A 12,580-nucleotide genomic window follows, 5' to 3' on the forward strand; every position below is an offset into this window, starting at 1 on the left:
AAGAAACTGCGGTCAAAAAAGATTCACCCCCGCACCAAATGTACCATGTACAAGACGCTAATAAGACCGGTGGTTCTCTACGGACACGAGACATGGACGATGCTCGAGGAGGACCTGCAAGCACTCGGAGTTTTCGAGCGACGCGTGCTAAGGATGATCTTTGGCGGTGTGCAGGAGAACGGTGTGTGGCGGAGAAGGATGAACCGATGAACCACGAGCTCGCTGCACTTTACGGCGATCCCAGCATCCAGAAGGTGACCAAAGCCGGAAGGTTACGGTGGGCAGGGCATGTTGCAAGAATGCCGGACAACAGCCCTGCAAAGTTGGTGTTTGCTTACCATCCGGTTGGTACAAGAAGGCGTGGAGCGCAGATGGGCGGACCAGGTGGAGCGTGATCTGGCGAGTGTTGGGCGTGACCGAGGATGGAGAGCTGCAGCTGCAAATCGAGTATTATGGCGGCAGATTGTTGATTCAGTATTATCATGAATTTGATGTTAACTAAATAAATGAATGAACCTCACATTTTGCAAATAGATAAGCAAACAAAATATAACAATAGCCTCCGGCTCCGGGAGCTCAGTCCAGTTATCGAGCGGCGTTTACTAACTGAACTGTCGTCAAAGCCCAGTTATGGAGCGGAAGCTGTATTATGCTTTAACCCGGGAGCAGTCGCGTCGTGTACTCAGTACACGCACCATGAAAAATGCGCGCTTTTGGTATACAGTGTGGGCGTGGCATCGCTGCAGGTAGTCAAAGACGCGACTGCTCGAGGGTTCAGTTGATTTGTTCTTAGGTGGTCAATGTAAACCTGCGTCAGCCAGCAGTGACAACCAGTAATGTAATCTTTCTTGATATTTCAGGTGTGACTGGGCAGAATTTAGAAACCAATTACAAGATGAATTCGACACACAGCACACAACAACCGGGACCTTCAACTGGAAATGTATCTTCGAGTTCACCAACGTAAGTACAAATGAGATTCGCATAAAACTAGTTGGTGTTAACTTCTATGTGAAAAGTCTCATGATCATCAAGGCGTCATAAAGAGGAAGAGTATACCGTGGAATTGGGTATCTTTGATAATGCGGGTAAATAACTTTGATAGTGCGACAGGCATTGTATAGTTTATCTTACACTCAGACAACTGAACATACGAATTTCATAAAGTAAACTTTATGAAACAGCGAGCAAAATAGAAAAAAATATGTTCATAGGGCAGCTATGATTATCGTAAAACTGATTAACCTTTTCAATACATATATAGTTAGACAATCATAATGTGCTTTATGAACTGTTTCAGTTTCCAAAAGTGAGGAACTAAATTTGCACCACGGCGACATCATTATCACAAGAATGCTGCGGTTCGTACGAAATGAATGGACAACCAGCTTGGCGCGCGCCCACAGTTGATCAGCAGGAGTAAATTAATTTTATTTTGTATGACGAAAAGCATCTAAACTCGAATTTCTCGAAATGGAAAGCTTTTACCGAAAAAATATTTGGTAGGCACCAAACCGGTCATCATTGTGCACAACCGCTACCAAATATTTTTTCGAATAATGTGTTCCACTTCGAGAAATACGCCATTAGATGCTTATCGCCATACAATATTTTTGCGATTTACTTTTAGCGATTTTTCGCGCATAGAAGCTAGCGCCACATTGGTCAATGCGGAGAGTAGGAAAACAGCCAAAGCATTTAATGGACTACCCGCTTGGCGCACACCCACAGTTGATCAGCAGGAGTAAATCCATTTTATTTTGTATGGTGAAAAGCATCTAAACTTGAATTACTTGAAATAGAAAGCTTCTAATGAAAAAATATTTGGTAGGCTTAATAGTAGTCACCATTGTGCACAACCACTACCAAATATTTTTTCGAATAATGTATTCCACTTCGATAAATTTACCTTTAGATGCTATTCGCCATACAATATTTTTGCGATTTACTTTTAGCGATTTTTCGCGCATAGAAGCTAGCGCCACATTGGTCAATGCGGAGAGTAGGAAAACAGCCAAAGCATTTAATGGACTACCCGCTTGGCGCACACCCACAGTTGATCAGCAGGAGTAAATCCATTTTATTTTGTATGGTGAAAAGCATCTAAACTTGAATTACTTGAAATAGAAAGCTTCTAATGAAAAAATATTTGGTAGGCTTAATAGTAGTCACCATTGTGCACAACCACTACCAAATATTTTTTCGAATAATGTATTCCACTTCGATAAATTTACCTTTAGATGCTATTCGCCATACAATATTTTTGCGATTTACTTTTAGCGATTTTTCGCGCATAGAAGCTAGCGCCACATGGGTCGATGCGGAGAGTAGGAAAATAGCCGATGTAGTTAATTCATTCACTACTGCGATTATTGGTTTCTTTTGCCATGGCAACATGTAGGGTGATAAACAAGAGAATGACAAAAAAACGCAAATTTTAATCGTTCGTTTATAATATTCAATGTAACTTTGTTATTTCAAGAGCTAGAGTTTTGGTGTCTTCGACAACTTTTCATATTTTTGCCTGTTCTACAACTTTGCCGAAGACGCCAAAGCTCTAGGATGTTAAATAAAGAAGTTAGCACCGCAGCGCCACCTATGCGGCGGTTTTACGAACTAAAATTCCAAGCGCAATTTGAGGCGCAGATAAAACCCAACAACTTTGCCGAAGATACCAACTTGATAGGACGTATCCCCAATGCGCTAGAGGTTTTGTCTTGCTAATGTCTGTTCCTGGCCCAGTGTGCAACGTGTTCCACTTCGAGAAATTCGCCTTTAGATTGTATTCGTCATACAATATTTTTGCGATTTACTTTTAGCGATTTTTCGCGCATAGAAGCTAGCGCCACATTGGCCGATGCGGAGAGTAGGAAAACAGCCGATGTAGTTAATTCATTAACAACAAATAAACTAGTTCCGGATTCAAAATGGTTCAGTTCATGCGTAAAGCAATCGCTCTAGCTACAAAATTTTAAGCAACGCATTGATAATGGACTACCCGCTTTGCGCGCAGCCACAGTTGATCAGCAGGAGTAAATCAATATAATTTTGTATGGCGAAATGCATCTAAACTTGAATTACTTGAAATACAAAGCTTTTCCCGAAAAAAATATTTGGTAGGCTTAAAGTGGTCACCATTGTGCACAACCACTACCAAATATTTTTTCGAATAATGTGTTCCACTTTGAATAATATGCCTTTAGATGGTATTCGCCATACAATATTTTTGCGATTTACTTTTAGCGATTTTTCGCGCATAGAAGCTAGCGCCACATTGGTCGATGCGGAGAGTAGGAAAACAGCAGATGTAGTTAATTCATTAGTTTCATTATTTTCAATTAGAAACAAGTTGAACAATAATTCATTTTTTGTTTTCCAAGTAAAACCACCACATTCTCTTGGTGGAACTATACTAGGGTGCACACTTGGTGACACTAGCGCCAAAAGGTAAAACAACGGCAAATTTGTACCCCGATTCGAAATTTGACAGCGCCGCGTAATGGCCACATTGCCAGTTATTTCAAAACAACCGTTGCAATGCTTTACACAATAGCACTACATGAGCTTGGACGTCTGTTCTCTGTGCTTCTTCTATGAATACCAACCAAAATGAGTCAATGGACTACCCGCTTGGCGCACACCCACAGTTGATCAGCAGGAGTAACTTTCTTACCGATCAGGCTAAAGCCTCAAACACAATGACAACGGCAAAACGGAACGGAACGGAACGGCAAATTTCCGTGCAGTTGCTCACAATGAGTGCGCAACGGTGAGAACGGCATCTCAACTAACAATCACTCATTTTACAAGCACCTTTACGACGAATGAATTAACTACATCGGCTGTTTCCTACTCTCCGCATCGACCAATGTGGCGCTAGCTTCTATGCGCGAAAAATCGCTAAAAGTAAATCGCAAAAATAATGTATGGCAAATAGCATCTTAAGGCAAATTTATCGAAGTGGAATACATTATTCGAAAACATATTTGGTAGTGGTTGTGCACAATGGTGACTACTATTAAGCCTACCAAATATTTTTTCAGTAAAAGCTTTCTATTTCAAGTAATTCAAGTTTAGATGTTTTTCACCATACAAAATAAAAGGGATTTACTCCTGCTGATCAACTGTGGGTCTGCGCCAAGCGGATAGTCCATTGATTCAGCATGATGCTGAATAACATTTGGATAATTTTCAGGCACAACTTTTGTTCGGGTTTTGTTCACACAAATTTGGAGAAACTATAAAGCATAGTGTTGTGAACCAACTGAACTGTTCATTGTTAAATCGTTTTACAACTATATAGTAAAGCTGTTATTCAGCTTTAGCAAAAATGAATAAAAATTAGGAAAAATGCAAAAAATCTCAGTTTCTACGAGAATTTATGATTTGAACTTAATGCTGTTAACAAATATTGTGAAATAATAACTACACATAATTTTTCCTAAATCCAGATTCGAACTCGAGTCCCGTTGATTGCCAGCGCCTGAAAGTAAATCGCAAAAATATTGTATGGCGAATAGCATCTAAAGGCAAATTCTTCAAAGTGGAACACATTATTCGAAAAAATATTTGGTAGTGGTTGTGCACAATGGTGACCACTATTAAGCCTACCAAATATTTTTTCGGTAAAAGCTTTGTATTTCAAGTAATTCAAGTTTAGATGCATTTCGACATACAAAATTATATTGATTTACTCCTGCTGATCAACTGTGGCTGCGCGCAAAGCGGGTAGTCCATTGAAATAGCATTTGTACAGTAATGTGTACTGCATAATTTTAGTTCAGCTATAATTACTATTCTAAAACAACAATTCAGCATGCATGCTTGTTTGCGGCTGGCGATTGTTAGTTGGGATTGTACTAAAACGCACTTTTTTCCAAAAATCTGGAAAAATGCAGAACGGCAGAAACGGCAGAGATGAACCATAACATTGGTTTCTTCTTTTTGCCGTATTTGATGATTAGTGGGCAATGTTTACATCAGAAGGAAGATCGAAGTTTATGGTTCAATTAATTACCTGCATCGGCTGTTTTCCTACTCTCCGCATCGACCAATTTGGCGCTAGCTTCTATGCGCGAAAAACCGCTAAAAGTAAATCGCAAAAATATTGTATGGCGAATAGCATCTAAAGGCACATTTCTCGAAGGGGAATACATTAATCGAAAAAATATTTGGTAGTGGTTGTGCACAATGGTGACCACTATTAAGCCTACCAAATATTTTTTCGGGAAAAGCTTTGTATTTCAAGTAATTCAAGTTTAGATGCATTTCGCTATACAAAATTGAATTGATTTACTCCTGCTGATCAACTGTGGCTGCGCGCAAAGCGGGTAGTCCATTCTCAATCAGAAATCTTTCAGGTTTTCTACGGGTTGCGGGGTTGCGGGTTCTAAGGGTTGCAATAAAAATATAAATCCCACATCATCAAATGCACCATATTTCTAGTGAACTGTGAAAAATATTACTTACTTACCGGTCAGGCTAAGGCCGGGGTGGCCTCTGCTGTACATAGTAGCCTCCTCCATCCCACTCGTTCCATGACTGTTTGTCTCCAATTCCGCAAAAAATAATAATATTCCAACAATAATCATAAAATCTCAAAATGTTTTCATTTAAAAAAGATTCGTTCCTCAAATTGGCTTCCAGGCAAAATGTAAAAGTTTGGGGATGTTCAAAAATGAAAATTAGAAAAATCAAAAACTGAAATTCACGAAATCGAGAATTGAAAAGAATCATCTTCAAAAACATGTTTAAATCCATATTAGATGACGAAAAATGATATTTAGATCAAAATCAAAAATTTGGGTATTAGAGGGTTAATTGAGCTCAATATAATATCCGGGCAAAATTGAAACTGTAGATTTCACATTTTTCTCTCCAATACAATAAATAAGGAAAACATTTTTCCTATATTAAGTGCTTAATATTTTTGAACTAATAAAAATGATTTTCCTATTTACAGACACATGCAACTGAAAACAACAATACATCCGCCCCTTTCAATGAGCTTCACATGGAGAGGAGATAGAACCAAACAAGGTTTCGATTATCAGAAACAACTTACTTCGACGCTTTTCGTTGCTGCATCCTTGGAAGAATGCAGATTCCGCCTGGCATCAGAAATGGAGCAGGCCGGTAAGTTTGATGACGCTGTGCTACTTTTGGATGATCAGAAGGAAGTATGGTTCTTTCAAGTCAAGCGTAGTGATGGGCATGCTGAAATTGAATACAAAGAGTTTTTTCCTACAAATTTTGATACAAAAAATCCGTTATCCCTTCCAATCTACATTCAATCATTCATGAATGTTTCAAAAAAAAGTGAGTTCAAGAATTACAAAAAACAGTTTATAATCTTCACCGACAAATCAATAGATGATAATACTAGAATTAAACTAAGAGATCTCTTTGACATAGAAAGCTGGGCTTTGAATGATTCGTTGAGAACTAAAATGTTCGGAACGTGTAATGGAAAAAATGAAAAATTAGTTCCAAAAGCACAGAAAATCCAGGAACTGTTGAAAGAGATAAACAAATTACCTGTTGACGTCAAGGATGCTATAATTGAGCTTCAGAATTCGGGTAAAATTAAAAACATCTTGAGAAAATACCTCAATCCTTTACGATCCATTTTGAAAATTGATAACTCCATAAGATTTGCAGACACATTCACAAGATATAAGGATGACATAAATCAGCAATGGTTATGGAACGAGCTTCATACACATTTCATTACTTCGTGCGGAAGATTTAAGGACCTATCAGAGGTGGTTTTCAGTAGTGAGATAGACAAGAGGCAACTCAACAATAAACCCGAAGAAACTAGTTTTCCTAGGTTCATCGAAGAATCTGATTTGAGAAGCTTTTTTGATTGCTTTGCGTTATGTACCGGTCAGCCTAAAGATCTCTACAAGACAAAAAATAGCATTATAAAATCGTTTGTGGACAAGTGCGTTCATGATAAGGACCGTTCTTTGTTTAGTAATAGAAACGAATTTTATAAAATACTGGAAGATGAATTTGAAGAATGGTACAAGATTACAAACATAAATAACAAAAAGAAGCCTTATTTGAGCAGCGACGAAGGAAACGAGTGTATTCGTAAGATCGAAGCGGATCTGCGCAGAAGCTTACAAAAGATTACAGAAGCAGATTTCAGTGATTATGTGGAACGTAAGCTTATTTTACAAAATGGTCACAAAAATATAACAGAAGATAAATTTACTTCAATGTTGAAGCAATCGCCTGATCGGAACGATTATTACATATTGGTAGGTGAGGCAGGCATGGGAAAAACAACTTTCATGAAAAAAATCACGTATTTACTACAAGCTGACTACAACAATCACGTGTATCTGATTTGCTTGAATGGGTTGTTTAAAAACTACGAGGAACAAAACGATATATTCACACTTATGAAATCCTCCCATTTTACAAGATCCACCCAAAAGTTTATTCAAAACAGTTTGGAAAATTGTCCAGAACAATGTTTCATTCTTCTAGATGGCTTCGATGAGATTGATACACAGCATCAGAGTTTAGCTATTAAGCTTATCAAGGAAACTTTCTGCAAAAATGATATTCGATTGCTCATAAGTGGCAGAAATCATGTGAAAAACACACTGGAAAAAGGATTGCAAGTTAAGACATTAAAGCTTGTTCCATTAGTTGAGGATGAGCAGCTGATGTTTTTGAGAAACTACTGGGACATCAGTTCTGAGATCAGTCAGAAAGATCTCGTACGATTTCAAATATTTGCGAAACGTTTGCTCGAGCTTTTGCATGACAGTATTAAATCTGTCTATTTCCACTTTACTGGTCTACCTCTAATGGTTCGAATGCTTGCAGAAGTCAAAAAGGAAAAATTCGAAAAATACTGGACGTCAACACATGGAAACATTACCGAGATATTGAACATGGAAACCCATTTCAGTGTGGTGAGTTTATATGAAAATTTTGTCAAGATATCATTCAACATATTCGCCAAAAAAGTTAAAAAGGAAGAAGCATATGCAACAGTTGAATCAAAAATAGATGATTTTTTCAAAGACAACTTCACAAAATTTGATCGTGCTCATCAGATAATTGCTATTGAACAGTTAAACGTTCCTGAATTACGTAAAATATTGAGCAATAACGATACTGTAACAATTCTGGAAAGCATGCAAAAAATCCTGGACTATGGAGAAAAATCACTATTGATCAATGCTTCGAACAAGAACCACCTACAATTCACTCACTTATCGTATGCTGAGTATTTCCTTTCAAAATTTTTGTATGACCATGTGTTAGATTGGAAAGCGATCTTGTTTGATGTTTTGAATAAACATACAGTAGTTCGAGCCTTTTTCTTTTCGATGATTGAGGAAAATTGGGATAACAGTAAATCGCAAATGGACGCAATCAACCGAATTTGCCACAAAACACCTGCAATGATGTATTTAGTCTGTTTTGATGGTTACGAATTAATTTTAAAAGAGCTCCTGAACCACCATGAGGCTAAACAGTTGCTTCAAAGAAGGGAGCTAGACAAAAAAGTCACACTTCTGCATGTTGCTGTTCAATCCAGGAAAGAAAACATTCTAAGGTTAGTTCTCTGTGATCACCAATTTGGCGATTGTACTCACCATGAAGCAAGCAATAATACTATGGAAGAAAACGAATCTGAAATAGACATAAATACCCCAGATTCAGAGGGAGCTTTACCAATTCATTACGCTGTATCTGATGGGAACGAAGGGATTGTGAATATGCTTGCGCAACATGGTGCTGATAAAAGTATTAATGCTCAAGACAGGCACGGAAATACTCCTCTACATAATGCAGCCGATGTGGGAATAGTCAAGCTGCTAATTCATAAATATTCAGCCGATTACAAAATTGCCAATAGACACGGACAAACTCTTATTCATTTGGCGGCACAAAGTGGTAATATGAAAATTGTTCAGATGCTTATAGACGACTTTGCAGCTGATGTTAATGTGCAAGACAACTATGGAAATACTCCTCTCCTTCTTGCTGCCTCTTGGCGTCAGTGGGAGACGGTCAAGATGTTGATTGACAAAGATTCCGAATATTGTGGAGACTACAAAATTGCCAATAATACAGGAACAACTCTTTTTGACTTGGCGATCATAGCAGGAGAAATAGAAATTGTACAAATGCTTATAGATGACCATGCTGCTGATGTTGATGTGAGAATCTGCTATAGAAACACTCCTCTCCTTCTTGCTGCCAGAAATAATAAGTGGGAGATTGTCAAGATGTTGATTGACAGAAAATGCAAATATTCTGCAGACTACAAAATTGGCAATGGAATCGAACGAACTGTTATTCATTTGGCAGCCGAAAGAGGTAATATGGAAATTGTACAAATGCTTATAGATGACTATGCGGCTGATATCAATACGCAAGACAACGATGGAAATACTCCTCTCCTTGTTGCTGCCAAAAATGATGTGTGGGGGGTGGTCAAGATGTTGATTGACAAAAAATCCAAATATTTTGCAGACTACAAAATTGCCAATAATGACGGACAAACTATTATTCATTTTGCGGCACTAAGAGGTAATATGGAAATTGTACAGATGCTTATAGATGACTATGCGGCTGATGTCAATGCGCAAGACAACGATGGAAATACTCCTGTTCTTCTTGCTGCCAAACAAAATGACTGGAGGATGGTCCAGATGTTGATTGACAAAGATTCCAAATATTTTGCAGACTACAAAATTGCCAATGATGACGGACAAACTCTTATTCATTTTGCGGCACTAAGTGGTAATATGGAAATTGTACAGATGCTTATAGAAAACTATGCAGCTGATGTCAATGCGCAAGACAACGATGGAAATACTCCTGTTCTTCTTGCTGCCAAACAAAATGACTGGAGGATGGTCCAGATGTTGATTGACAAAGATTCCAAATATTTTGCAGACTACAAAATTGCCAATAAAAACGGAAAAGCTCTCATTCATTTTGCGGCCAAAGCAGGTTATATGGGAACTGTAAAGATGCTTATAGAAAGCTATGCGGCTGATGTCAATGCTCAAGACAACGATGGAAATACTCCTGTTCTTGTTGCTGCCAAAAATAATGAGTGGGAGATGGTCAAGATGTTGATTGACAAAGATTCCAAATATTTTGCAGACTACAAAATTGCCAATAAAAACGGAGAAACTCTTATCCATTTCGCAGCAAGAGATAATATGGAAATGGTAAAGATACTGATAGATGACTATGCGGCTGATGTCAATGCGCAAGACAACGATGGAAATACTCCTCTCCATGTTGCTGCCAAACATTCTGAATGGGAGGAGGTCAAGAAGTTGATTGGCAGAAATTCCGAATATTTTGGAAACTACAAAATTGCCAATGATGACGGACAAACTCTCTATAATTTTGCGGAAGAAAGTGGTAATATGGAAATTGTACAGATGCTTATAGATGACTATGCGGCTGATGTCAATGCGCAAGACAACGATGGAAATACTCCTCTCCTTCTTGCTGCCAAAATATATAAGTGGGAGATGGTCAAGATGTTGATTGACAAAGATTCCAAATATTCTGCAGACTACAAAATTGCCAATAACGCCGGACAAACTCTTATCCATTTTGCGGCAGAAAGTGGTAATATGGAAATTGTACAGATGCTTATAGATGACTATGCGGCTGATGTCAATGCGCAAGACAACGATGGAAATACTCCTCTCCTTCTTGCTGTCAAAAGATATAAGTGGGAGATGGTCAAGATGTTGATTGACAAAGATTTCAAATATTCTGCAGACTACAAAATTGCCAATAACGCCGGACAAACTCTTATCCACTTTGCGGCCGAAAAAGGTGGCGTTGAAATTGTAAAGATGCTTATAGAAAACTATGCGGCTGATGTCAATGCGCAAGACAACGATGGAAATACTCCTGTTCTTCTTGCTGCCAAACAATATGACTGGAAGATGGTCAAGATCTTGATTGACAAAGAGTCCGAATATTTTGCAGACCACAAAATTGTCAACAAAAACGGAGAAACTCTTATCCATTTCGCAGCAAGAAATAATATGAACACTGTAAAGATGCTGATAGATGACTATGCGGTTGATGTCAATGCGCAAGACAACGATGGAAATACTCCTCTCCTTCTTGCTGCCAAAAGATATAAGTGGGAGATGGTCAAGATGTTGATTGACAAAGATTCCAAATATTCTGCAGACTACAAAATTTCCAATAACGCCGGACAAACTCTTATCCATTTTGCGGCAGAAAGTGGTAATATGGAAATTGTACAGATGCTTATAGATGACTATGCGGCTGATGTCAATGCGCAAGACAACGATGGAAATACTCCTCTCCTTCTTGCTGCCAAAAATGATAAGTGGGAGATGGTGAAGATGCTGATTGACAAAGATTTCAAATATTCTGCAGACTACAAAATTGCCAATAAAGCCGGACAAACTCTTATTCATTTGGCGGCCGAAGGAGATAATATGGAAATGGTGCAGATGCTTATAGATGTCTATGCGGCTGATGTCAATGCGCAAGACAACGATGGAAATACGCCTCTTCATTGTGCAGCCGAGAATAGCATGTGGAAAATGGTCAACATTTTGATCGTGAAGCATCGTGCAAATTTCAATGCTACTAACAAGAGCGGCCAAACTCCTTCTCACGTAGCTGCCTTGAAGGGCCAGTGGGATGTTGTGAAAATGCTTCTTGCCGATTATGCATTAGATGTCAACACTCCGAACGGATCCGGACGGACTCTTCTGCATTTGGCAACTGAAAATAACAAATTGGAAGCTGTGAAGATGCTCATACATGACCACTCGGCAGATATCGGTTGCCTTGACAGTGAAGGGCGTACGCCCTTTCAGGTGGCTATCGAGAGGGGCCACAGAGAAGTTGTGGACGAGCTGGCCAAAGTCCAAAATGCTGAATTTTCGAGAAATTAAAAAAAAAAAGAAAAATTCCACAGACAGAAAGCCGACGAAAAAAAAAACGAAAAAGTTAAAACAAAGGAAATAATAAAGCTATAAAAATGTAGTTCCTTCCCTCTTCGATAAAACAGGCTTATTCATTACTATCCAAAGGGCTAAAATTACGATTAGACCATATTTGTTTTGACCACCTGAAAGCTCCCACTCTGTCGCAAGCGACACGTTCGATATGTCCTCAACGATTCAAAGGATCACTGAAACATGGTTGTGTGGGTGTACACCGGAGCTGTACCGCTGTACAATCTCACACACACTCATTCATGATGTTTTTCGCTGAATTCGTTCGTGGCGCTAGTGTGTGTTGAAGTTTGAGTACCGTCGTTGGGGGTGAGAATGGGTCAAAAAAGGATACCGTCGATGGGGGTGACAATGGGTCTGGGGGGTGAGATTGGGTCAAAACGGAGAAACATAAAATTTGAAATAGCTCATCAACCATCGCTAATTTGTATTGAAAACTTTATATTACTTCAAAGAGGACATGTTTTTAAACGTCATGATGCAGAATAAGATGTTTAGCAATAATCGTTTTTTGTTGAATTTGTGGCTAAACTTATGTGATGAAACTACTAGTAAATCACACTGAAAAAAAA

At 38.6% G+C, this 12,580-nt stretch overlaps 1 protein-coding gene across 2 annotated transcripts in view; it reads left to right on the top strand.

Moving 5' to 3' along the window:
* LOC134289471 (uncharacterized) overlaps positions 1 to 12,324 on the top strand; it is a 29,690-nt gene extending 17,366 nt beyond the window's left edge. For both annotated transcript variants that reach the window (XM_062855331.1, XM_062855330.1), the window contains exons 2-3: positions 861 to 963; positions 5,963 to 12,324. In XM_062855331.1, coding sequence (XP_062711315.1) covers positions 896 to 963; positions 5,963 to 11,945 — 6,051 coding nt within the window. In that variant the 5' untranslated portion in view covers positions 861 to 895 and the 3' untranslated portion in view covers positions 11,946 to 12,324. The remainder of the gene's footprint in view (positions 1 to 860; positions 964 to 5,962) is intronic.
* The last annotated feature ends 256 nt before the right edge of the window (positions 12,325 to 12,580 follow it).

The sequence above is a fragment of the Aedes albopictus genome, chromosome 3, assembly GCF_035046485.1.
Source record: "Aedes albopictus strain Foshan chromosome 3, AalbF5, whole genome shotgun sequence".
Classification (NCBI taxonomy): domain Eukaryota; kingdom Metazoa; phylum Arthropoda; class Insecta; order Diptera; family Culicidae; genus Aedes; species Aedes albopictus.